General features: G+C 39.4%; 1 protein-coding gene and 1 non-coding gene across 2 annotated transcripts in view; one reads left to right on the forward strand and one right to left on the reverse strand.

The window, feature by feature from the left end:
- Window positions 1-25,720, reverse strand: part of LOC130019998 (complement factor H-like) — a 79,103-nt gene that overhangs the window by 36,806 nt on the left and 16,577 nt on the right. The window contains exons 5-9 of the mRNA XM_056110601.1: window positions 24,653-24,841; window positions 21,694-21,864; window positions 11,731-11,904; window positions 8,491-8,685; window positions 7,849-8,025 (exon numbers count right to left, since the gene is read on the reverse strand). Coding sequence (XP_055966576.1) covers window positions 7,849-8,025; window positions 8,491-8,685; window positions 11,731-11,904; window positions 21,694-21,864; window positions 24,653-24,841 — 906 coding nt within the window. The remainder of the gene's footprint in view (window positions 1-7,848; window positions 8,026-8,490; window positions 8,686-11,730; window positions 11,905-21,693; window positions 21,865-24,652; window positions 24,842-25,720) is intronic.
- LOC130020220 (U6 spliceosomal RNA) lies at window positions 17,094-17,200 on the forward strand. Its single transcript, XR_008791976.1, has one exon. It is a non-coding gene; the product is annotated as a U6 spliceosomal RNA (small nuclear RNA).

The raw sequence follows: 25,720 nt of genomic DNA on the forward strand, positions 1-25,720 counted from the left end.
CAAATGCCCTACCGCTGTGCTATCGCTCCAGCCCCTGGAGCGTAGCACAGCAGTAGGGCATTTGCCCTGCACACAGCCAACATGGTCGACCCGAGTTCGATTCCTCCGCCCCTCTCGGAGAGCCTGGCAAGCTACCGAGAGTATCTCGCCTACACGGCAGAGCCTGGCAAGCTCCCTGTGATGTATTCGATATGCCAGACACAGTAACAACAAAGTCTCCAATGGAGACGTTACTGGACCTCATTAGTTATTAATGAGGAAATGAAAATAATAACTGTAAGTCTCCCTCAAGGGATTGGGAAATAATACAGTGATTAGGACACATGATTAGGTTGGTCCAGATGCAAGTTCAACAACCAGCACAGCATGGTCTCTCAAAAATTGCAACTTCCCACACACTCCTCTGGAGTGTCCAAGTATCTCTAGCATCACAGGATCTGACTAACATCACATCATCAGTATTTTACACTAAACTGCCACCATAGCTGATGATGAAATGCCTGTGTGACCCCTGAGTCCCTGAGCTTCACTTTTGATGCCCAGTTCCCACCCAACAAAATAATAATCAAATCCAAAAACCACCAAAAATGTCATACTGAAAATAAAAGCCCCATTAAGCCCTGCCATAGATGCAGGGTGGGATGGGGGGGTGGGGGGTGGGAGGGATACTGGGACCCATGGTGGTAGAAAATGGGCACTGGTGGAGGGATGGGTATTTGATCATTGTATAATTGAAATCCAAAAATTTGTAAGTCTATGACTGTAACTCATGGTGTTTCACTAATAAAAAATTAAACAAAATCTTAGAAGGTAAAATAAATAAACAAATAAAAGCCCCATTCAATAGGGCTTACTAGTAAATTTTTCCAAACTGTCAAAGAACTTTTTCTTTTCTTTATTCTTAAATGACTTTCAGAAGGTCAATGAAACTGGAATTATCCTGACACTTTTTGTTTTGTTTTGTGCCTGGATCCCACATCCCCACATGCTCAGAATTTACTCCTGGATCTGCCCTCAGGAATTTCTCCTGGCATTACTCAGGGAACCATATGGGATTTCTGGGATTGAATCTGGTTGGCCAAATTCAGAGTGCTTTTACCTATTGTACCGTCACTCCAGCTCAGACTCCTGACACTTTCTATGTGGCCATTGTTATCCTGATATCAAAAACAGAGAGAAGCAGTATATAAAAGAAACTTAAAGAACAACACCCATGATTAACATAGATGGTAAGATCCTCAACAAAACTGAGAGGAACCAAACCCCAGCCCACAAAGCATTAAAGGAATCATAAACCATGATCAAGTTGGACTCACATCACATTTGCATATTTATTTGTATGCAAATCAATACAATATATCACACGAATACAAGTAAGGAAACGTGGATTTCATCCAATGTTTCTCTGCATCAATGACTTTAATCTTTCCTTCCTTCTAGGATAAAATACCCATCTATGATAAAAAAAAAACCTGAATAAAATAGAGAGAGAAGAAATTTTCCTCAAATAACTTGAAGGTATTTACAAATTCAAGCTAAGATAATACTCGATGGTATGAAACTGAAAGATTTTCTTCAAAGATAAGGCCCAGGAAATGGATTCCCACTCTCACTACAATTCAACTTAGCTTGTAAGTCTTTTCACAGCAACAGGACAAGAAATGATATTAAAGGGAATCCAGTCAGAAAAGTAAATCACACTTCTTGCACGTAACATAATATTATACTTATCAAAATCCCTAAAAAAAACTACTAAAACTCCTAGAAACAATATATCTACACAGGAAAGTGGCAGAAATCGAATGCATTTTATATGCTAACAGTGGAAAAGGGAAAAGCAAAAATAAAGCAATCTCATTCACACTGCGCCCTAAAGAAACTGATACCTGGAAATCCACTAAACCAAAGAGATTCTATGTTTTCTAAACATAAAGAGAAGCATCAATAATTAAAACAGAACAAAATGCAAAGAACTGGAAACACTTCCACTGTTAAAGGTTTGAAGAATTATCATTGTTAAAATAATCATATTACATATACAGTGCTGTACCTGTCAATATGCATGTGATGTTTTATTACTATTAAAAATAATATTATTTCAATATTATTATTGATTATCATCAATAATATAAAGGTAAAGGTAAAGGCCCTCCCGTTGATTGTCGATTTGCTCGAGCGGGCCCAGTAACGTCTCCATTGGAGACTTTGTTGTTACTGTGTCTGGCATATCGAATACTCTCGGTAGCTTGCCGGGCTCTCTGAATCAATAATATAATTATATTATTTATATAAAATAAATAAATATATAATATGTAAATTTATATAATATATTGAGAGAGTCTCCTGCCCGGCACCTGGCTGTGCTCACCAGGGCTCCTTGGAGGGTGGCAGGTTGAGTTTCCCTCTCCACCCCTAGCAAAGCCTCAGCAGCTGAAGACCTCTGAGAACCAGCCACAGTCATGCTAAAACCACTCTCCACACAGTGGGACAAGCCTCACACAAGGCATCGGCAGAAGAACCCAGGTGTGAAGACCCAGGGCTGAGATCTCCAAGACTGCTTGGTTCTGGACTGTGCCTCCTCCACCTAAATCCCCCATCTTCCAGTAGCTAGGCAGTTACACTCACCAACTGCCATGTAACCCCATCAATGGCCACGGTCCAGAGAATGTAAAACCAAACTTCCGGAAGTACTTATTGTCTAGTTCTCACTCTCAGAGAACCTGGCAGGCTACTGAGAGTATCCTGCCCGCATATATGCCTGACTGCGGACATCTGTAAAGGTGATTAGAGGCTCCCCTAATAGCCTCCATCCCTCTTGGAGAACTCAGCAAGCTACCAAGAGTATCCTGCCCACACTGCAGAGCCTGGCAAGCTACCCGTGGCATACTCGATATGACAAAAACAGTAACAGTTATGGTTCTCATTCCCCTAAACCTGAAAGAGCCCCCAATATGCCATCGGGCTACACTAGCATGTGACAGGGACGAATGGAGACATTACTCACCTGCTTGAGCAAATCGATGAACAAAGAGGTGATAATGATAGAGTGATATAGTGATATCAATTGACTGATTGTCACACCCAGAAATGCTCAGAGGACATTCCCCAGCTCTGCACTCAGGTATAAACTGCTGGCAGTGTTCAGAGGACCATATGGGAAGTCAGTGATTGAACCCATGGCAACTACAAGTAAGATAAACATCTTATCCACTGCAGTATCTCTCTGGCCCATTGTAGGGCATTTTTAATTATATAGAATAGGTTAGATGTAGTAATAAATTTCGCATAATAGTCAATGCAGTCTCAAGAAAAGGAAGATGAGAAAGCTTTCTTTACCCAAAGTTCTCTTTATCAGGGAAAAGCAAGTCAAGTTATGACTTCCCACCAGTGAGACTACGACATGTCAAAAAGATGGGAATAAATCAGAGCTAACAAGAATGTATAGAAAAGGAACCTTCCTCCGCTATTTGTGAGAATGATCCTTGGTTCAGCCTCTTTGGAAAATAATCAGAAGTGGCAATTCCACTTCTTGCATATATCCCAAGCTACCAAAAACACTATTGAGAGAAAAGACATTTGCACTTTGGCATTTATTATAGGGTGATCCAGAATGATCAAGTTCCAGGAATAACCCAAATGCTTAAGAACAGAGGAGTGGATAAAGAAATGAAAGTCCCTATGCACAACAGAAGACTACTCAGCTATATGAACTGGTGAAATCCTGACATTTTCTGCAATGTAGATGGAAGTAGATGATACTATGGTCTAAGTCTAATAATAAAACATTTTATTTTGATTTTCGATTGCTAAGTCCTATTGATAATATTAAATTAAAACATTTTGTATTCCTTTTTTGTTTCAGACATATACTGTTTTATCCTTTTTTCAGTGCACTATCCTCCAGGAGTGTCCCCAGTTTTTCATCCAACCCAAGCCTGCCTCTGTGGCTGGCACTTTCCCCCTATCTATTGTCCTAGTATTCCCTTCCTACTCCTACTTTATCCCACTCATCCCTATCCCAGTGCCAATCTTCCTACTGAAGACCACCTCTCCTGCTCCTCATCTCTCTTGACTTTGGTCATTTGGTATTCCTCCTCAAGTTTTCTTTATATCCCACATATGAGACAGAGCATTCTGAGATGAGACTGTGTTGATTGAAATGAGTCAGCAGGAGGATGTACACAGTGAGAATTCTTTTATTTTAAAAGAAGAATTAAGGCATGAGTTAAAAACTAATGTATAGCTGAATTTCAGGTATATAGTATTCATGAATAAATTCTTTCACATGTGGAATATTTTTTTAAAAGCTTAGAGAATGCATGTGTTGCTTCCCTGCACTATTTGTTTATGTCCTGCAGATGAGAGAGATCATTCTTTCTTCCCTTTCCCCCTTAGTAAGTTCAAATAGCACAATACTCGAGATTTATACACATAAAAACAAACTGTATGATTTCCTAGTTTTTACATTTTTTTAATTGAATTACTGTGAGATACAATTACAAAGCTTTCATGTTTGAGTTTTAGTCATACAATGATCAAACACACATTCTTCCACCAGTGCACATTCTCCACCACCAATGTCCCCATTATATCCTCCTCCCTTTTCCAAACTCTCCCTGCCTTGGTGGCAGAAAATTTCCCCCATATTGCCCCCCACGAGCGGCTCTCCATCACGGACACAGCCCCAGAAGCACAAGGACTTAATGCAGAACCCAGCAGCTTGGAGCAGAAAAGTGAAAGGACTATGCGTTAATCCAGGCCATCATGTCTGCCCGGAGGGGAAAGGGTGTTGCTCCCTTCCGCCCTCCTCCCTCTGGAAAGAAAGATGGCAGCCACATGGGAGCCTTGTGGACAGCAGGTATGAGCCGGGGGTGTGGGGCCGACTAAAACTTCATGGGAAGGGGGGCGTTCCAGTCCATCCTTCACGCCCTACCGAGGTCACCATTTGCCCCCCGCAAGCAGCTCTCCAGCACAGCCACGGCCCCAGAAGCACAAGGACTTAATGCAGAACCTGGCAGCTTGGAGCAGAAAAGTGAATGGACTATGCGTTAATCCAGGCCATCAAGTCTGCCAGAGGGGAAAGAGTGTTGCCCCATTCGCCCTCTCCTCTCTGGAAAGAAAGATGGCGGCTGCATGGGAGCCTTGTGGACAGCAGGTATGAGCCGGGGGTGTGGGGGCGACTAAAACCTCATGGGAAGGGGGACGTTTCGGTCCGCCCTTCACGCCCTACCGAGGCCACCAGTTGCCCCCCACGAGCAGCTCTCCAGCACAGCCACGACTCCAGAACACAGAAACCAATTTCTTAACTATCTGACTTTCAGTAGAAATACTTCCAGGGTCAATAGGTAAAATAGCAGAAATCCAAAACCAACATTTAATTCTTGAACCCAGCTGTAGAAAGCAAATCACTTCACAATGCTTTTTCAGCATGTCTGATTTGGGGGGGGGGGGGGTAAACTCTAAATAATAGTGGTGAATCTTCTATTAAAACAATGAATCTAATCAAAGCAGATAGAGTGTTAACTAGAATTCATCTGCCTCACAGGGACTGGGAGGGGTGGGGGATGGGGTTTTATTGGGGTTCTTCATGGTAAAAAAATAAGTATTGGTAAAGGGAAATGTGTTTGATATTTGCATGACTGAGACCTAAACCTGAAAGCTTTGTAACCTTTCCCACAGTGATTCAATAAATAAATTTAAAAAAAAAAAGAAAATTTCCCCCATACTCTGTCTACATTGGGGCTTTATGGTTTGCAATGTAGATATGGAGAGGCTATCATATTTTGTCCTTTATCTACTTTCAGCACACATCTCCCATCCCGAATGATCCCTCCAACCATCACTGACTTAGTGCTCCCTTCTGTATTCCAGCTGCCTTCTCCCCAAGCTCATGAGTCAGGCTTCCAACTATGGAGCAATCTTCCTGGTCCTTGTGTCTTCTGAAGTTGGATGTCAGTCTCATGTTATGTTATTTTATATTCCACAAATGTGTGCAATAATTCTATGTCTGTCCTTCTCTCTATGATTCATTTTACTTAGCATAATACTCTTCATGACCATCCACTTATAAGCAAATTTCATGACTTTATCTTTCCTAACAGCTACATAGCATTTCACTAGGCAGATGTACCAAAGTTTCTTTCATCAGTCGTCTGTTCTCAGGCACTGAGGTTGTTTCCAGATTCAGGCTATTGTGAACAGTGCTGCAATGAGTATACAGGTGCAACTACAGGCTAATATCCCTCATGAACACGGATGCAAAAGATACTCAACAAAATCATAGCAAAAAGAAACCAACGACCCATCAAAAAGATCATACACCATGACCAAGTAGGATTCATCCCAGGGATGCAAGGATGGTTTAACATTTGCAAGTCAATCAGCATAATTCATCATATCAATAAAAAACATGAAAACCATATGATCAGATCAATAGACGCAGAGAAAGCATTTGACAAGATCAAGCACCTGTTTATGATGAAAACTCTCAGCAAAATGGGCACTAAAGGAACTTTCGTCGATATAGTCAAAGCAATCTACCACAAGCCATGGAAAGCATTATTCTAAAAGGAGAGAAACTAAAAACCTTCCCTCTAAGATCTGGAACAAGACAAGGTTGCCCACTCTCCCCACTCCTATTCAATATAGTACTGGAAGTTTTGGCCATAGCAGTTAGGCAAGAAAAAGATATCAAGGGTATACAGATAGGAAGCCTATCACTATTTGTGGACAATATGATCCTAAAGACATTACCAAAAAGCTTCTGGAAACCATAGGTTTGTATAGTAAAGTGGTAGGCTACAAAATCAACACTCAAAAGTCAATGACTTTCCTATATACAAATTATTAAAGAGAAGAAATATATTTTAAAAAATCATGTTCATACTAGTGTCTAAGAAAATCAAGTACCTTGGAATCGATTTTGTGTTTTCTTACACAGAATTTACTTACTGTCTTTGAGAGAGAAATACATTCTATAAGCAATGCTAGGGTTTCTAAGACTTCCTATGAGCCTCTGTTTATGAATCCTACATGGTTTTTTCCTGTTTGGAGACATTGCATGGTAGTACGTTTTGTCTCACACTTGCAGAATTAATCCAGCTATAGATAGCATCCTCTTTGCTTTCTTAAGATCAAAGCTGAATGCTGTATTTTCCTTTTCAGAAGACTTAGAGTTGGCTATTTGTGTGCAATTATTCAACATCTACAAATGCTTGGCTTTTACAGTGAAAAATGGGACAGGTCATGGCATGAGGATTGGGTGTGAGTTAAATGTACAGGGAATTAATTGGGTCCATGAGCGAAAAGAGTCAGCAAGCAAGGGTTTCCTTGGGTCTTGGAAGTGGGGTTTCTAGAAGGTCAGAAAACTGACTAGTAGGATCTATTAATAATTTTTGAGCCTCATTAATGTCAGAATCAATTTTTACCAACTATGTGAAAATATTTATGCAACAGTCTCTGAATCCCACAGTGATAGTCATAGGGGTGCTTGTCAGCATGCAGGTCATTTGGACAAGTCATTCCTATTCTGCCATCTTGCTTACCTGAGTCTTTCCTACAGATTTCAACATTTTTTTTCTATTTTACTACATTTGTGACACATGGTTATCAAGAAATCTGTATGGTATCCATTCATACACAGAAAACATAAGTTTAAAATTAAGAAAGTTATGTAAGCAGAAAATAAAACATAAGTTTAAAAATAAAACATAACTTTAAATTAATGAAAGTTATATAAGCAGAAAAATAAGAAAGAATCGATTGCACATATGAACTATTTGCAATTGATACAAATGAATTTAAAAACAAAAACAAGCATAAACTGGGAGCTCAGACCCCTTTACTTACTGATACGCACGCATCTGGGAGGAGGGGACCAGCCATCTTCTGTACATTTCATTACTTTCTCCCCATTTGGAAGACCAAAGCCATTATTGCACTGAGGTATCACAGATTCACCCTGGTAATATACTTTTGTTATCCATATCCACTTTCCATTTTCCAAATAACTAAAGAGGCATTTTCCTAATGATTATTAAAATGAAAAATAAAAGTTTAGTAATTTCCCATTGGTCTTAGCTGAGGATGCATAAGCATAGGGAATATCTATGCTCTTTACTATACAATAATTTTTTAAAAGACAAATTAATTTTATTTATTTATTTATCTTTTATTTTCGTAGTTAAAATATGTACATGATACAGTTAAAAATTTTCTATTGATATTTCTAGATAATTTTCCAGGAAGAAACTATCCTGGTACAAAGACTTACTTTGCTTCTAAAATTCAGTGCAGTGATGTGGGAAAAAGGTTCAAAGAGCTGGAATGCAGGCCTGGTATGTCCTAGGTTCTGAGTTGCAACCCCCATACTGCATAACCTTCTATAGTCCTTGTAGCCCCCTGTTGAGGAGATATTCTCCACTCCCATTCACATCAAATCTATCTCTTTGTCTTATTGCCACATACGTGGTAAAAACAACATTTACTCACTGCGGCAAGGCACTTCTGGCTTCCATCCTGTTATTGTGCACCTGATGTATTCCCAGGTTCTGTCGGAAGGCGTCGCAAAATTTTCATGACAGTGATAGTAGAACTGTTTTCCTACAGGTACTGGAAAGTATGGTCTGTGTCTGCTTTCCTCATGTAGGGCTCCATGTGGTATGTTTGGAAAATCACAAGGTTTGACTTGTAATGAAAAAAGAAGTGTAACTATAGTCAGAGCTTTAAAGGAATTAATTAGAAATCTTATTAAACATAAAGTATATCCTGTATGTTTACACTTATTTCATGAGTTTCAAGGACAAGAAAAGTTATAAAATTTAATTGATAGAGGTATGGGAACATGAGGCCCTTGCGAATGAAGTTATTATATCTTTGGCATTGAAATGAGCTTCAGTGATAAATCTTGTGCCTTGCCTGTTAAAGGTCTCTATTTGATCCTGAAGGTTATACACACACACATACTGCTCGAACACATGTGTATGGGTGTATCTTATGAGTCATGTAACACATAAATTTGTTTTTAGCCTCTCCAAGATGAAAACTGCTCACATATTTTTAATGAATTCTCTCTAAGCCTAGTCCCATTCTGTTTTTGTGATGACAGTACTGATTTTATCATTCATAATTTTCTTTTTATGTTTTTTGTCATCATTAGAAATCATAGGCCTGTCTTTTACTCTAATACAAAGCAATGTAGGCAGATAGCAGGGTTTATTTGTTGTGCATACTAATATCTAGTTAATTTTTTAATTTTCAGAAACACCCTAAAATATAGAAAACAGAATGTTTGGTTGAACATATACCCCTGAGTAATATTTCTGGGGCTGGAAGAGAGTATGTCATGTTAGGTGCTTGAGTTGCAAATGGCAGACCCAGATTTGATCTCAACATTCCATATGATTCCCACAATCCACCAGGATTGATTCTTCAGTTAGAAGTAAACAGAGAGTATCACCAGGTGTAGTTCAAAAAAGAAAAGAAAAAAAAAGAAAGAAAAGCAAAGGAAAGGAGAGAAAAGATAGAAAAGAATAGTTTTATTAATAACTCAAATCAATCATTGAGACTATAAATACATTATTCTTGTTTTGTTCATTGGAAGATATTTTTGAGAGGGTAATGCAGAGAGAATTATAGGTCTCACCTATCAATGCTCAGAACTTAGTCCTGGCTCAGTGCTCAGAGATCATTCCTGGTAGTGCCCTGCGGACCATATTTAGTGCTGGGAAATAATCAAAGTTGGCTCCATGCATGCAACTTCTGTACCATCACTGGCCCTTAATAATAAATTTTAATTTTCAAGTATCTAAGATAATGGGAAACATCTTTTTATTATTGAAATTGGAAAACAGGGAATTTTTAATTTCTTATTTTCAAAGGAGGAATATTACTATATTTATTGAGCTATTCTTATATACTGTATTGTGAATTTTTATTGTATTTCCTCTATTCTATTAAATTACTGGAGAAAAAAATAATAGAGTATGCCTGAAAATTTATCAAATAACAACTTACCAAATATCTTTTAAGTATCCAATATATATATATATTTAATGAGTTGAGAGCTGTCTGCTAAACTAACAACCCTGGCAGTCTCCCTACACTGTCCACAAAATTTCACAACTCTCTTGTGAAAGAATCCTGTTGATGTTGAGATATAGTTGTGGTGCTGTACCATTTCATAAACAAATCATAATGAATGAAATAACTCCCTGATAATTGTTACACTCATTATCTCATACTGATAGTAGTTTTTTTCAAATTCATGCTTTGTAAACTAATCTTCAACTTATGCTGAGAGTTAGTTAATATTCTGTCTTTTACTTAATAACTGCATTAGTACATTTTCTTCATGGAAGATCCAATTTAATTATGATACCACTTCTCAATAAGCTGTGAAATATAAAGGGAATATAATTGCATGTGTAGAAATGAATTTCTATCACCTGAAATGAAATATTGAATGAACTATATCAATTATAATTTTAGGAATATCACAAGAAATGATTTTAGGGAATTTTCCATCTTCTACTCTCAGCCCTTGACAAAGTGAAGCCTAACTGCACTTCTCTGTATTGGTGGTGGTCTTAGTGACTCACATCTTAAATATTTATATGGCTTGGAGCCCAAGGGGCAGTTCAAGAAACTGAAACAGATGTTCTGCATGCTGGAGCCTGAGTTCATTCTCTGGTGCTTTATGGTCCCTTGACCATCAAGGGCAAGCCTCAAATGCTAAACCTGGAGTAGTCTTCAAGTCCTGCCTGTGAAACCCAAAACCAGAAAAGCAAAAGGCAGTTATGCAGTTGTAGTGTCAGTATTTGTCAGTATTTTTCCTGGACTTATTTGTCCCGATTTGGCATGGATACTTCCTCTCCTATCACTAACCCTAGAGAACATCAGTTGTCCTTCCAGCAACCTACGGCAAGGCCATGTAGTTGAGTTGCTGATATTTCTTGCCCAAAAAATTTGAGAATGTCATCCTCGAAGTTGGTGCTCTTGCCTAGCCAATTGCAGCCTAGACAACAACTTGTCTGCAACCCAAGAGACTGTGGCCAAGAAATAGCCTGGTTAGTCACTTCCACATTCTCAAGTCACAGAGAATCTGAGGGAGCATAATTGTTCTTTTGAGTCAATAGTTTCGGGGAAATTTTGTACTCAGAATTGGTTTGGGGCTACACCTGGCAGTGCTTAGGAGTTCCTCCTGGCTCTGCACTGAGGAATTATTCCTGGTGATATTCAGGGCACCATACACAATGATAGAAATCCAGCTTTGGTCAGCTGCATGCACAGCAAATGCCCTAACTACTCTACTATGGCTTGGCTTACAACTTGTTTATTGTTAAGAGTGGTCTTGGTCCTCGTTAGAACTGGCTGTCTTGAAAATCAAAGAATTCTTCTAAAACCTCTATTTTCAAATAAAGAGCAGTTAGGGAAATATTTATTGTGCCCATATTAATATTTATTTCTTAGGATTTTGGTTTTTTATTGTTATTGTTGGGCCACATCCTTCAGTGCTAAAAGCTTACTGGTGACTCTTTGCTCAAGAACCTCTCCTGTCAGAGCTCAGAAGACCATCTTAAGTGCCAGTGAGCAGGCCTGGATCAACAGTGCGCAAGGCAGATACATTTACCTGCTGAACTATCTCTCTGGCCCCATCCATATGTTTTTGTGCTTAATAGCACAAAATTTTATAATTTCATAATCAAGTGGTAAATAATAAGTGTAACTTACAAGTACATCTTGGAGTCGGTACCCATCCTGCAATTGTGCATTTAACTGTTTTTTCCCGAGTTGCAGGATAGAAGTTATTTTTGCATTCATATGTGACTAACTCGTCACCAGTATATATGGGTTTTTCAGGTCTGATGATACCATTTTGAATATAAGGAGGAGAACATGTGACTTCTGAAGAGAAAAAAAAATATGAGAACAACAGAAATCAGTATGCACTGAAATAATCAAGTATATAAAAATAAAGTCGTCGGTGCAATTTTTTGTTCTTATCTGCTAAAAATAAACACAGCCTCAGATATTTCCTGCTGTATCACTCAGAATTTCTCCATTCTTTTGGATCTGATGTATTATACTCCTCCTGGCCTCTTGAATCTTTTCTTCTCTTTCACCATCACAATTTCCTCCTGGGCAAGAAGCTCAGTAATATATCGTGTCAACTATTCTATCATTCCCTTCTACTTCCTTGACTTCTGTAGTTCTCATAAAGCCGTTAAAAATCATTTAAGTCTTTTCCTTCCCGACACTTTGTAAAATTGCATCTTCCTACCCATATGAAGTAGGTATGACCAAATGACTAGTGCAGAATCATGAAATGTATGTGCAAGTCAGATGTACCCCTTAGGGAGGAGGTCCTTTCATGAATTTTTAAGTTGTCTCCCATTCCTTTACAGTGGGAAAAGACATTTTAGAAAGGTGTCTATCCTAGCTTATAGAAAGAACTTAAAAAGATAGCTTTATTCTCTGTTTATTGCAGTTAATATTATGAGCAGTCTCCCTTACAAACTACATTGGAGGTGAACATGACGTAGAAGTAAATTTGCTGATTAAACTTCTTAGATTTGAAATATACACATATATATATATTTATAGTTGCTGTACTTACAACAATGAGCTTATTTAGTGAAAAGTGTTCAGAGAACCTATTAATGTAAAGAGTAAGATAAAAATTCTCAAGCAATGGTGCTACTCTATGTTGTGCAAATATAGCCACAAAATGCATAACCAAATGACAATGTTCTAATAAAACTTTGTTTATAAAATAGATGTGCTGATTTCATCTGTGGGTGATGATTTGTATCCCTTGGACTAGATCACGATAACTAATAAAACCTGTCCTTTATAAATTACTTAGTCCACTCATTTTTGCCCTGTTAGTAATTAATCTCATGGCAATATTCCTTTGCTAGTAAATTACCTTGTTTTATAAATGCGGGCTGGAGCGATAGCACAGCAGGTAGGGCATTCGCCTTACACGCGGCCAACATGGCCGACCCGAGTTCGATTCCTCCGCCCCTCTCGGAGAGCCCGGCAAGCTACCGAGAGTATTCGATATGCCAGACACAGTAACAACAAAGTCTCCAATGGAGACGTTACTGGGCCCGCTCGAGCAAATCGATGAACAACGGGAGGGCCTTTACCTTTACCTTTACCTTTTATAAATGCACTGAAGATAGAAGCTAATCACACAGAGACACAGAAAACCAAATCAAACATCTGGAAATTAAACAACTCAATGTTGAACAATGAGTGGGTCAGGAAGGAAATTAAGGATGGAATGAAAAGTTATTTGGAAACAAATGAGAATGAAAACACGAGCTTCCAGAAACTATGGGATGCAGCTGAGGCTGTGTTAAGAGGAAATTTATAAATTTCCAAGCATACCTAAGGAATGAAGAAAGGGCCTACATTTTTAATCTGATGTCACAGCTGAAGATCTAATAAAAAGTAAAGTAAAGTAAACGCCCTCCCGTTGATCATTGATTTGCTCGAGCGGGCCCAGTAACGTCTCCATTGGAGACTTTGTTGTTACTGTGTCTGGCATATCGAATACGTCACGGGGAGCTTGCCAGGCTCTGCCATGCGGGCGAGATACTCTCGGTAGCTTGCCGGGTTCTCCGAGAGGGGCGGAGGAATCGAACTCGGGTCAGCCATGTTGGCTGCGTGCAAGGCAAACGCCCTACCCGCTGTGCTATAAAAAGACCAAAAAAGGGAACCCAAATCCAGCCAAAGGAAAAAGATAATAAAACTTAGAGGAAAAATTAACAACATGGAAAGATGGCGGCTGCATGGGAGCCTTGTGGAGAGCAGGTCTGAGCTGGGGGTGGGGGCGCGACTGATACCTCATGGGACGGGGGGCGTTCTGGCCCATCCTTCATGCCCTACCGAGGTCACCAGTTGCCCGCCCCCCGCCCCCCACGAGCAGCTCTCCGGCATGACCATGGCCCCAGAAGCACAAGGACTTAATGCAGAAAACCAGCAGCTTGGAGCAGAAAAGTGAAGGGACCATGCGTTAATCCGTGCGATCTTGCCTGCCCAGAGGGGAAAGGGTGTTGCTCCCTTCTGCCCTCTCCTCTCTGGAAAGAAAGATGGCGGCCGCATGGGAGCCTTGTGGAGAGTAGGTCTGAGCCGGGTGTGGGGGCTCGACTGATACCTCATGGGACGAGGGGCATTCCGGCCCGTCCTTCACGCCCTATTGCGGTCACCAGGTGCCCCCAACGAGCAGCTCTCCGGCACAGCCATGGCCCCAGAAGCACAGAAACCAATCTCTTAATTATCTGACTCTCAGTAGAAATACTTCCAGGGTTAATAAGTAAAATAGCAGAAATCCAAAACCGCGCGGCTGTGATCATTTACTTCTTGAACCCAGCTGTAGAAAGCAAATTATTTCACAATGCTTTTTCAGCATGGCTGATTTGGGCGGGGGTAAAGTCCAAATAATAATTGTGCAACTTTTATCGAAGTAATGAAGCTAGTCAAAGTAGATAGAGTGTTAACTAGAATTCATCTGCCCCACAGGCATTGGGGGTGGGGGTGGGGGTTTATTGGGGTTCTTCATGGTGAAAAATAAGTATTGGTAAAGGGAAATGCGATTGATATTTGCATGACCGAGACCTAAAACTGAAAGCTTTGTAACTTTTCCCACAGCAATTCAATAAATAAATTAATTAATTAAAAAAATTAACAACATGGAAACCCAAAAAACAATCTGAAAGGTCAATGAAACTAAGAGCTGGCCCTTTGAGAAAATAAAGAAGATTGAAAAACACTAGCAGGACTCACAAAGAAAGAGAGAGAGACAGAGAACCCTAATAAAATGAATCATAAATGAAAGAGGGGACATCACAACAGAAATCAGAGAAATTTCAAAGATCTCAGAAAATACTTTGAGAGTCTATGCCATGAAACAAGAGAACATAGAAGAAATGGATAAATTCCTGGATTCCTATAATCTCCCAAGATTGAACCAAGAAGACTTGGAATACCTGAATAGACCCATTCATATCAAGGAAATGGAAACTGTAATTAAAAATCTTCCCCCCAAAATGCCCAGGCCCAGATGGATTCACTAGAGAGTTCTTCCAAACATTTAAAGAGGACCTATTACGAGTTCTCCTCAAGCTTTTCCAGGAAATCGAAAAAAACAGGAACTCTCCCAAACAGTTTTTATGAGGCACATATCTCCCTAATACCAAAAGCAAACAATGACACCAATCAACAAAGAAAACTATAGGCCAATATCCCTGATGAACAGGGATGAGAAAATCCTCTACAAAATATTAGTAAATAGAATCCAACAACTCATCAAAAAGATCATACACCACGACCCAGTGGGATTCATGCCAGGGATGCAAGCATGGTTTAATATTCAGAAATCAATCAACATAATCCATCATAGCAACAAAAGCAAAGATAAAAACCATATAGTCATATAAATAGATGCAGAGAAAGCATCTGACAATATCCAACACCCGTTTATGATGAAACTCTCACCAAAATAGGTTTAGAAGGAACCTTCCTCAAGATAGTCAAAGCCATTTAAAACAAACAAACCTATGGCAAGCATTATCCTCAATGGGGAAAAACTAAGGGCCTTATCTCTAAGATAAGGGACAAGACAAGGATGCCCACTCTCACCACTTCTGTTCAATCTAGTACTGGAAGTATTTGCAATAGTGGTTAGGCAAGAAAAAGATATTAAGGGCATCCAGGTAGGAAAGGAAGAAATCAAGCTCTCACTATTTACAGATGATTTGATACTATATCTAGAGAATCCTAAGTCCTCTACCAAGAAACTCCGAGAAACAATAGACTTATACAGTAAAGTTGCAAGCTATAAAATTAATGCCGAAAAATTCATGGCCTTCCTATATGCAAATGAGACAGAGGAAAGTGACATGAAAAAACAATCCCGTTAAAAATCGTGCCACAGAGAATCAAAAACCTCGGAATCAACCTAACTAAAGAGGTAAAGGACCTCTACAATGAAAACTACAAAACGCTATTCCATGAAGTAAAAGAGGACATGAGGAAATGGAAAAATATCCCCTGCTCATGGATAGGAAGAATTTACATTGTCATAATGGCAATACGCCCCAAAACATTATACAGATTCAATACGGTCCCTATAAGAATACCCATGACATTCTTCAAAGAAATAGATCAAGCACTCCTGAAATTCGTACGGAACAAGAAATGCCCACGAATAGCTAAAGCAATTCTGGGAAAAAGGACATTAGAAAACAGTATGGACGATTCTCAAAAAATTAGAAATTGAGCTCCCATTTGACCCAGCAATACCACTCCTGGGAATATATCCCAGAGAGGAAAAAAAGTATAGTCGAAGTGACATCTGCACTTGTTTGTTCCTTGCAGCACTCTTTACAATAGCCAGAATCTGGAAAAAACGTGAGTGCCCAAGAACAGATGACTGGTTAAAGAAACTTTAGTATATCTACACAATAAAGTACTATGTAGCTGTTAGAAAAGATGAAGTCATGAAATTTACATACAAGTGGTACTACATGGAAAGTATCATGTTAAGCAAGATGAGTAAGAAAGAGAGGGATAGACATAGAAAAACTGCATTCATCTGGGGAACATAAAGTAACGAAATAGTAGACTAACACCCAAGAGTGGCTGAGATTAGTACCAGGAGGTTTGCTCTATGGCTTGGAGGCCAGCCACACATGCTAGGGGAAAAGGGAGCTCAGATAGAGAAAGGAGCACCAAATAAAGGGTGTTGGGAGGATCCTCCCAGGATGGAAGAAGCATGCTGAAAGTAGACTATAGACCAAACATGATAGCCACTCAATGCCTCTTTTGCAAAACACAACACCCCAAAGGAGAGAGAGAACGAAAGGCACACAGAGGCAGGGTGGGATGGGGGGAAATGAGGGGTGGGAGGGATACTGGGACCCGTGGTGGTGGAAAATGAGCACTGGTGAAGGGATGGGTATTTAATCATTGTATAATTGAAATCTAAGCACAAAAATTTGTAAGTCTGCAACTGTGCCTCATGGTGTATCACTAATAAAAATTTTTAAAAAAACTCAACTGAAAGATAAAAAAAGGAACATTGGGTGCTCGTTTCGGCAGCACCTATACTAAAACTGGAACGATACAGAGAAGATTAGCATGGCCCCTGCACAAGGATGACACGCAAATTCGTGAAGCGTTCCATATTTTTCCGAATAAAAATACCCCAAGACACATCCTGATCAAAATGACCAAAACTTTAGACAGAGACAAAATTCTGAAAGCAGCAAGATCGAAGAAAGAAATCTCTTACAAAGGAGCATCCTTAGAATTCACAGCTGATTTTTCTGATGAAACCCTCAGGGCCCGAAAACAGTGGTGGGACATAGTGAAAAAACTCAATGAAATAAATGCCTCTCCAAAAATACTTTACCCAGCGAGACTCTCATTCATAATAGAAGGAGCAACTCACAGTTTCAGAGACAAATAACAGCTCAGGAACTTCATAGACTCAAAACCATGGTTCCAAGTACAACTAAATGGGCTACCTTAAGGCAAGACAGGCCCCACAAATACACCAAATTTCAACAGAACAATGGGACAAAATCCCATAACAATAATCTCTCTCAATGTCAATTGGCTAAACGCACCAATTAAAAGACATAGAGTGGCAGGATGGATTAGAAAATTGAACCCAACATTCTGCTGCCTGCAAGAAACACATCTCAATAGTCAAAGCAAACACAGACTCAGAGTCAAAGGCTGGAAAACAATCCTACAGGCAAACAGCTCCCAGAAAAAAAGCTGGGTTAGCCATCCTAATATCAGACCACATCGATTTCAGAGTGAAGAAGGTCATAAGAGGAGGTGAAAAAGGAGTTTCCTTTTAATAAGAGGTTGTTGATATCTGTAAATTTAAATTCACTTCAACAAGAAAAAAACACTGTTACCTTCTTTTCTCATTTAGGGTAAATCACATAAATTTTAATTCATGTTAAAAAGTTATTATGTGAAAGAGAATATTTAAGCTCAATACGTTCCCATTCTGGTATTTTTTCTTTTAAAAAAAAGCCCACAATATGTAGTTTTGAGTAATTTGTGACATGAATACTAAAGAAGTTTTGAAATAAAAATGTTTCAGATGGGGGGGCGAAATCGCCTTGTCCTTCATGCCTAACTGAGGCCACGAGATGCCCCCCACGATTGGCTCTCTGGCATGGCCATGGCTCTGGAGGCACAAGCACTTAATTTAGAGCCCAGCAGCTTGCAGCAGAAATGTGAATGAACTATGCATTAAACTACAGCATCATGTCCCCCCCCGGGAGGGAAAGGGTGTTTGTCTCTTCCGCCTCCCCCCACCTCAGCAGCATGGTGGCCGCCACCTCAGGGCTTATTGGAAAGCCAGGTATGAGCCTGCGGTGATGGAGCAACTGCAGCCTCATGGGAAGGGGAGCGAAACCGGCTCGTCCTTCACTCCCAACCGAGGCCATGAGTTGCCCCTCAAGAGCAGCTCTCCTGCATGGCCATGGCACCAGACTCACAGAAACCAATCTTGTAATTATCCGGCTCTAGGCAGAAGTCCCTCCAGATTTAATTAGTAAAATATCAGAAATCAGTGCAGTCTCCTGCCCCCGCGCCTGGCTATCCTCGCCGGGGCCCCTTGGAGGGGAGCGGGTTGAGCTTTCCTCCCCACCCCGACCAGGGCTCCAGCAGCCGAAGACCTCCAGAACCAGCCACCACCATGCTGAGACCACTCTCCGCACACATGAAGGTACCAGCAGAGGAACAAAGGCAAGCGGGTCCTGAGGCTGAGATCTCCAAGCCTACTCAGATTGGGGCTGAGCATCCTCCACCCAGATCCTCCAAATTCCAGTAGGCAGGGGTCACACCCACCAACTGGCCCCCTGGCACCATGTAATCCCATCAACGGCCAAGACTCAGAGACTATAAAACCCAGCTCCCAGAACCGCGTGGCCGCATTCGCGGCTGCGCAACATCTTATTATGACATCTTATTATCTTATTCCTACTTTGGACAAACTGTCAGGATACCGAATGTAACCTGCCCACACGGCAGAGTCTGGCAAACTCCCCGTGGCGTACCCAATATGCCAAATACCAGTAACAATGATGGGTCTCATTCTCCTAAAGAGCCTTGAATATAGCACTTTCTTAAAAATCTCAGGGCTAGGATGAAGGAGACGTTACTGGGGCCTGCTCCAGGCAATCGACAAATAACAGGTTGGTTGTGATTCATGATTCGTGATCAGAAATCCAAAATCGCGCAGCTACTATTGCGGCCGCATGACATCATATGGTTTTCATAACCAGCAATAAAAAACAAATGATCTCACAATGCCTTTTCAGCAGTTCTGATTGTTTGGGGGGGATTCCAAACAATAATGGTGCATCTTTGTCGAAATAATGAATGTAATCAAAGTAGAGAGAGAGTTATGTAGAAATCATCTGCCTCAAAGGCATCGGGAGGGGTGGGAGGGGGGTTTATTGGGGTTCTTGGTGGTGGAAAATAAGTACTAGTGAAGGGAAGGGTGTTTGATCATTGTATGACCGAGACTTAAACTTGAAAACTTTGTAACTTTTCTAACAGTGATTCAATAAATTAATTAAAAAAATGTTTCAGATGAGTATAATCTTTGATGTGGATGAACAAATGGAAATAAGTCAAATTTCAAAAAAGTTCCCCTTTTGAAAGAAATATGTTCTAAAATGTAAATAATATGACTAAATAAGAAGACGAAATACCTAGATTTCTCTGAAACTGCTGTATGAACTGTTTTCTCTGTCAAATAAAGTTGACTCCTAGGTCTGACAATGAGCTTATTGGAAACAGGAATTTCATATTTTTCTTTATCTTTAGTACAGGACAAAGGACCTTATGTAATATCTTAGATTTTTAGATGATTAGATGAACAAATTAAGTACCCAATGAATTAAAAGTGAATCTGGCGGACAGTACATTAAGTATAGCAGGAAGGATGCTTTCGCCCCTGGAACACAGTCAACTCAGTTTCAGTACTCGTCGCCCTCTATGGTCCCCAGATTGCAGTAGATGTGATCCCTGTGAGCAGAGCCTGGAGCACGTCCTGAGAACCACAGGGCAGGGACCCCAAACAAACAAAACAAAGTAAAATAAACTGAAGAGAAATAGTGACTGTATTTGGGGATTTGTTGCTCTTGCTCTTATTTATGCCATAATCACTAGTTTATGTTATATAAGGCCCTCCCGTTGATCGTCGATTTGCTCGAGCGGGCCCAGTAACATCTCCATTGGAGACTCTGTTGTTACTGTGTCTGGCATATCGAATACTCTCGGTAGCTTGCCGGGCTCTCCGAGAGGGGCGGAGGAATCGAACTCGGGTCGGCCATGTTGGCCGCGTGTAAGGCAAACGCCCTACCTGCTTATGTTACATCTGTGGTCAATAAAATCTCCATTATGTCCACATTACTACATTGTCCTGAGGCTTTCTTGATCTAGTATTAATATTTTATACTGTAAAAAAGTGAAATATGACCTTTGAACAGCAATTTCATTGTTTGAGAAACGTACCTACATGAAAATTAGGAAGGTTGTTCTACACCGGTTCTTGTTAGATTTATTTCTTTTTTTCACAAACTATTAAATGAGATACCATATTTTTGATCCTGTGTATTTCTTTCCTTTTTTCATTTCTTTAATATTTTTTAATGAATAACCATGAGATAGAGTTACAGACTTACAAACTTTCTTGACTGCGTTTCATCCCTCCACCAGTGCCCATTCTCCACCACCGATGTTCCTAGTATCCCTCCCACTCCCCTCACCCCATCCCCACCCCACCTCCGCCTCTGTTGTCTTTCCTTATAATGAGGGAATCATACCAATTACTCTTAAAACTTACAGAAATAGTTTCAAGTTATGCTGTGTTTCTTTAATGCTCCACTGTGCTCTATGGCATGTTTAGACTCAACAAAATAAACTAATAGAAAGAATTTTTTGTATGTATGTGCAGCAATATAGATTTTATTGAAAATTAGAAAGGTCTAAGGGAAGAGCAAGAGAGGAAGTACATGTTTGAGAGAGAATTTGAGCTTCTCCAGAGTGGAAAAAGCAAGAAAAGAGAGAGACAAGTGTAACAGAGACTTGAGGAGCATGCCTAATATAAAGAGCTTATGCTCCCAGAAAAATAATAAAATACAGAGTAAAATGTTGGTTATGCATACACTTCCAGAAATAGTTAGACTTAGTTTAAAAGGTAGAACAGCTGAGGAGAGGGTCTGAATAAGTGGCTTGTGGGAACTTTGTCTCCTGGAAATCCAGCACCCAGGGCAAAGCCCCTTCATAACCACTCATCTCTGCTACCTCAGGCTGTGAAGATTCCTTTGAGATAAATCCCCTTTAGAGAATTTCCACCAACAACCACTAGTCTCCTTGGATAAGGAAAAGTGTGTGCTGGTTAGATTAGCATAGATAGACAAATGAATGTAAAAGTTTGCCCTAGTTCTTTTGATTATTGGTTTAAAACAATAAATAAATCTTGTGGTGGAGAATGGGGTCTAAGTCCACTAGGCAGTGAACCCGCTAACCCGGCTCTTCTCTCTTATGTCTGTCTTGTTTTCTTAATCCTCAGAGTGTCCCTACTTCATACCTTTTCACAGAGGGTAGGTCCCTGTCAGTAAAAGACATAAAAATGAAATATAATATTACCTTTACAAGAGGGACTTGGACTCCATCCAAATTTAGTGCATACGGCATCTCCTCTGTCAGCAAAAACATAGCCGCTATTACATTTATATTGAAATCGTTCATTTTCTTTATAACTTTTCTTATTAGATATGGGAATCGCATTTGGAACATTTGGTAATTCGCAGGAAATTTCTAAATACAATACAAAAGATTACATTTCAAAAGGTTTGTGAAAAAAATTTAAAGGTCTGCAATTATACATATATTGCTTCCATTAGATCAGACAACCAACATTTTTTGTTTCGATTTAATCATACATAGAAAATCTGTTTGAGATTATTAATATTTATTTACTTTTAAGTGTCTCAAGACTCAACTCCTGACTTTGTGCTTAGTGATCATACGGGGCAAGGCTTGGGGGGGCCATTGCAGGGGATAAAACCCTGGTCAGCCAAGTGCAAAGCAATGATATCCTGCACTACTTCTCCAGCCCCAAATAGTTATTCTTCAGGCAAATAAAATTATGATAGAAACATTATCTTACTACAGGGCTAGAGGAAGAACATAGGGATTGTGGCACATGCGCATGAGGTTAAGCCTCGTCAAATACCCAAGCACTAAGAGATGCAGCCCTGGAGGTGCCAAGGATCACCAGTTAGGGCTTTGGAGGCCGCCTGAGCACTGCTAAGGTGCCCTGGTAATCTGTGGCACTTCAAGCCTGATCTGCAATACATCCTGGGGCCCTCACACTGAACCACTAGCCTGTTGGCTAAGAACTGCCAGGAGGAGCCCTCAGCTTCCTGAGCACCTCCTGGAAAACTCCCCAGGTACAAATTATGTTTCTAATTTTATTTGAATTGAAAATAAATGATTCCTCTTAAAATATGTTAAGGCCAGAAGTATCCATTAATTTTATAGATAGGGATAAATATAGATCTAGGACTATTATATTCCTTTTACTATATGATCCATAGTAATTACTTAACAGTAATTCACCACTTTGTCAAAAATGGTCGTTTGTCCTTACATCTCTGAAAAGTAATTGAACCAATGAACTTGGTCATCAGTGCTCAGGCCCAGACATTCTGGGGCCCCCACAGTTCCATAGTATGCTAAGAGGGAAGATATCAATCATCAGGGATTTAAATTGGGGCCCAGCACACACTATGCCTGTGCCTCTGCTCTCAGAGCTATTTCTCCAGCTCCTGCCTTTATAGATTTGCTTCAGTCAAGTTCTCTGTCATAAAACAAACAAACATAAATGGCCAACATCTCTGAAGCCATCTTACTCTAACATTTTTCTTGGATTATAGCAAACTACAATAATTTCTGAGATCCTACTCATCCACTTCTCTAGTCTGTTTTCTTGTTTGTAATTTAATCAACTTTCTTCTTTCTTGTTAACTTTATGGCTTTATTTTTTTTTAAAATGCCCTGATTCTCATTAACGTGAGTTAAAACATCTTCCACATGGTAGTTCTACATCTTGTACCGGTCTTTTTGTAACTGATCACACATTTCTTTCCTGCATTGAGCAGAGGCGTCATTCCTTCATTCCTTGAGAACAAGAGGACATGGGGCATCTCGTTCTCAGAGAGGCCTTCCTTCAACCAAAAACTTTTTGTCTCCTCAAAATCATCTGAAATGTTTCATTCTTTCTTTAAAATGTATCCAATGCATCAGTAGTTACAGAAAGGTTTTACTATTCAAATAAACTATTTTTTTCCTTTGTGGGTCACACCCAGTGATGTTCATGGGTTACTTCTGGCTCTGCACTCAGAAATTTCTCCCAGCAATGCTCGAGAGACCATACCGGATGCCAGGAATCAAACCTGGGTCTGTTGTGTGCAAGGAAAATGCCATCCCAACTGTATATCACTCTGACCCTTCAAAAAAATTTAATTGTAAAAAATAAAGCCTGTACATGAAACTCTAGACTAAGTAGCAACTGCTATGCTAAATATAAGTATAGTTATCATCATTGCATTGTTAGACAGTCCTCAATGGAAAAATTTTGCTCTGCCTCTAGTTGCAGTGTAGACTAGACTATGAAGTGTAAAGGATTGGGAAATTTTACAAAACACTGAAAAAGTAATATGGTAGAAATTTCTACAGATATACAATGGCATGATGCAGTAAGGGACTCTGGAGGAAAATGATCATAATGTTTTACTACAAAATCTCAAGTAATCAGATTTGTCATTATAATAGGTCGGCAATATTACAACCGAAGAAACTTTAATTCACAGTGTTCTGTAAAACTTTTTTTAATGTCGAAGATTCAGTGGTTTCACTACTAGCCACCAATATCTACACTAAACTTAATGTGCAAATATAAAGAGATCACTTCTTAATAATGCTATTCAAAAAATTCACCATGCTGCTTTAGTGTAAGTAAAAGATGATTAATTAACTGTTTTGATGTAAAAGCCTATTCTGGAAGCTATAATGTAGAAGAAATGTTTAGCATTCTATTTTAACCATGAATCAGCTGCAATCATAGAGGTGGGGGTGTTGATTTTCTTTTTAATTTTTTTCCCATACCCAGTGGAGCTAAGGGCTCCCTCCTGGCCCTGAGCTCAGGGGATCTTATGTGTACGGGAATCAAACCAGGGATAGCTGAATGCAGAGCAAGCACCTTAACTGTTGTGCTATCACTCTGGTCCATAGCTGAACTTCAGTTATGACTAAGAGCATAACTGAGGGTGTAATCAGATAATCAATGGTTGAATCTTAAAGTACTACTTTTGCCATGAAGATGTGATTTTCATTTGCACAACAGTTTACACAATATTAAAATCGAGATGAAAAGTAAATCAGTCATTTATAGTGAATTCAAGATGAAGGCAAAATTCCCACAAAATTAAAGTGAGTTATTAGAGTTGCTATTTATGCTATATTAAGATGCAAAATGCTGGGAAATTAATATTTTCATGAAAAGATCATACAATCAATACAATAACAATAAAGTGTACCTTACCCACACATTTTGGGATGGCATCACTCCATTCACCACCTGTTGAGCAGTGTATTTCTTTAGACCCATCAAGCCTGTAGCCTGAATCACACTCAAATCGTGCCACTTGTCCATAAGTAAATTCCCGATCTATATCCAGTACACCAAGAACTTTCCCATTCTTTGGTTCTGTCACTGGTGCACACTTAATAACTGAAAAAAAAACAAAACCAAATAACTATCTTTATATAAGAATTGAGAACTTTGTCATGATATATATATATTATACATGCAGATATATAAAATCATCAGAAATCAAAGATACAAAACGTACTTAAATTTGTTAAAGAAAAAGTGGTACAAAATGGTAGAGTACAGAATTTGCATATGTGAGGGACTATGTCTGCTCCTTGGCACTGCAAGAACAACTAATAAAAAAAAAGTTGATAGAACTGTTTACTAGAGATAAACTATGACTAAGTTATGACTTGTAAATCCTCGGGTAATTTAATAACAAATTTCCATTTATGCTCCAGAACAATTTAACACTGCAATATAGAAAAGATAAAAACCCATAATGTTAATATTAACTTCACTGTGAAACAATCCTAAATCTTCCTCCCTCTTACAATCAGTGCACAAAATAATTTGAACACTATTTCAAATTGTAATATAATATATTTTAGGTTGTAGAATTCAAACTTTATTGTTGGACACAATGACCCAAATGCTCATTAATGGTATTGGAGAATACCTTCTCCACTACTGCTTCAGCAATGTTGAGTCTTAAGTAACCAACACTTTCAAGGTTCAGCATAAACGTTTGGTGGTTGCAATTGAAATCTTTTCACGTAGTGTCCAACTGAGGTGTTGAAATGTTCCCCAGAGCATTTACACTCCTTTCTCTGATTCCTACCAATGAGAGCTCCTCATACTCCTCTTCTGGAAATAGGATTTTTGGGTCATAACGTCTATTCCTCTTTTCTTCCTCCTTTTCCATTCTCCTCTTCTTCCACTTACTCTCCTTCTCTTCTTTCTTCTTGTTCTACTACCTTCTCTCATCCTCATATTTTTCTGTTATTGTCTCCCTCC

The sequence above is a fragment of the Sorex fumeus genome, unplaced genomic scaffold, assembly GCF_029834395.1.
Source record: "Sorex fumeus unplaced genomic scaffold, SorFum_2.1 ptg000010l, whole genome shotgun sequence".
Classification (NCBI taxonomy): Eukaryota; Metazoa; Chordata; class Mammalia; order Eulipotyphla; family Soricidae; genus Sorex; species Sorex fumeus.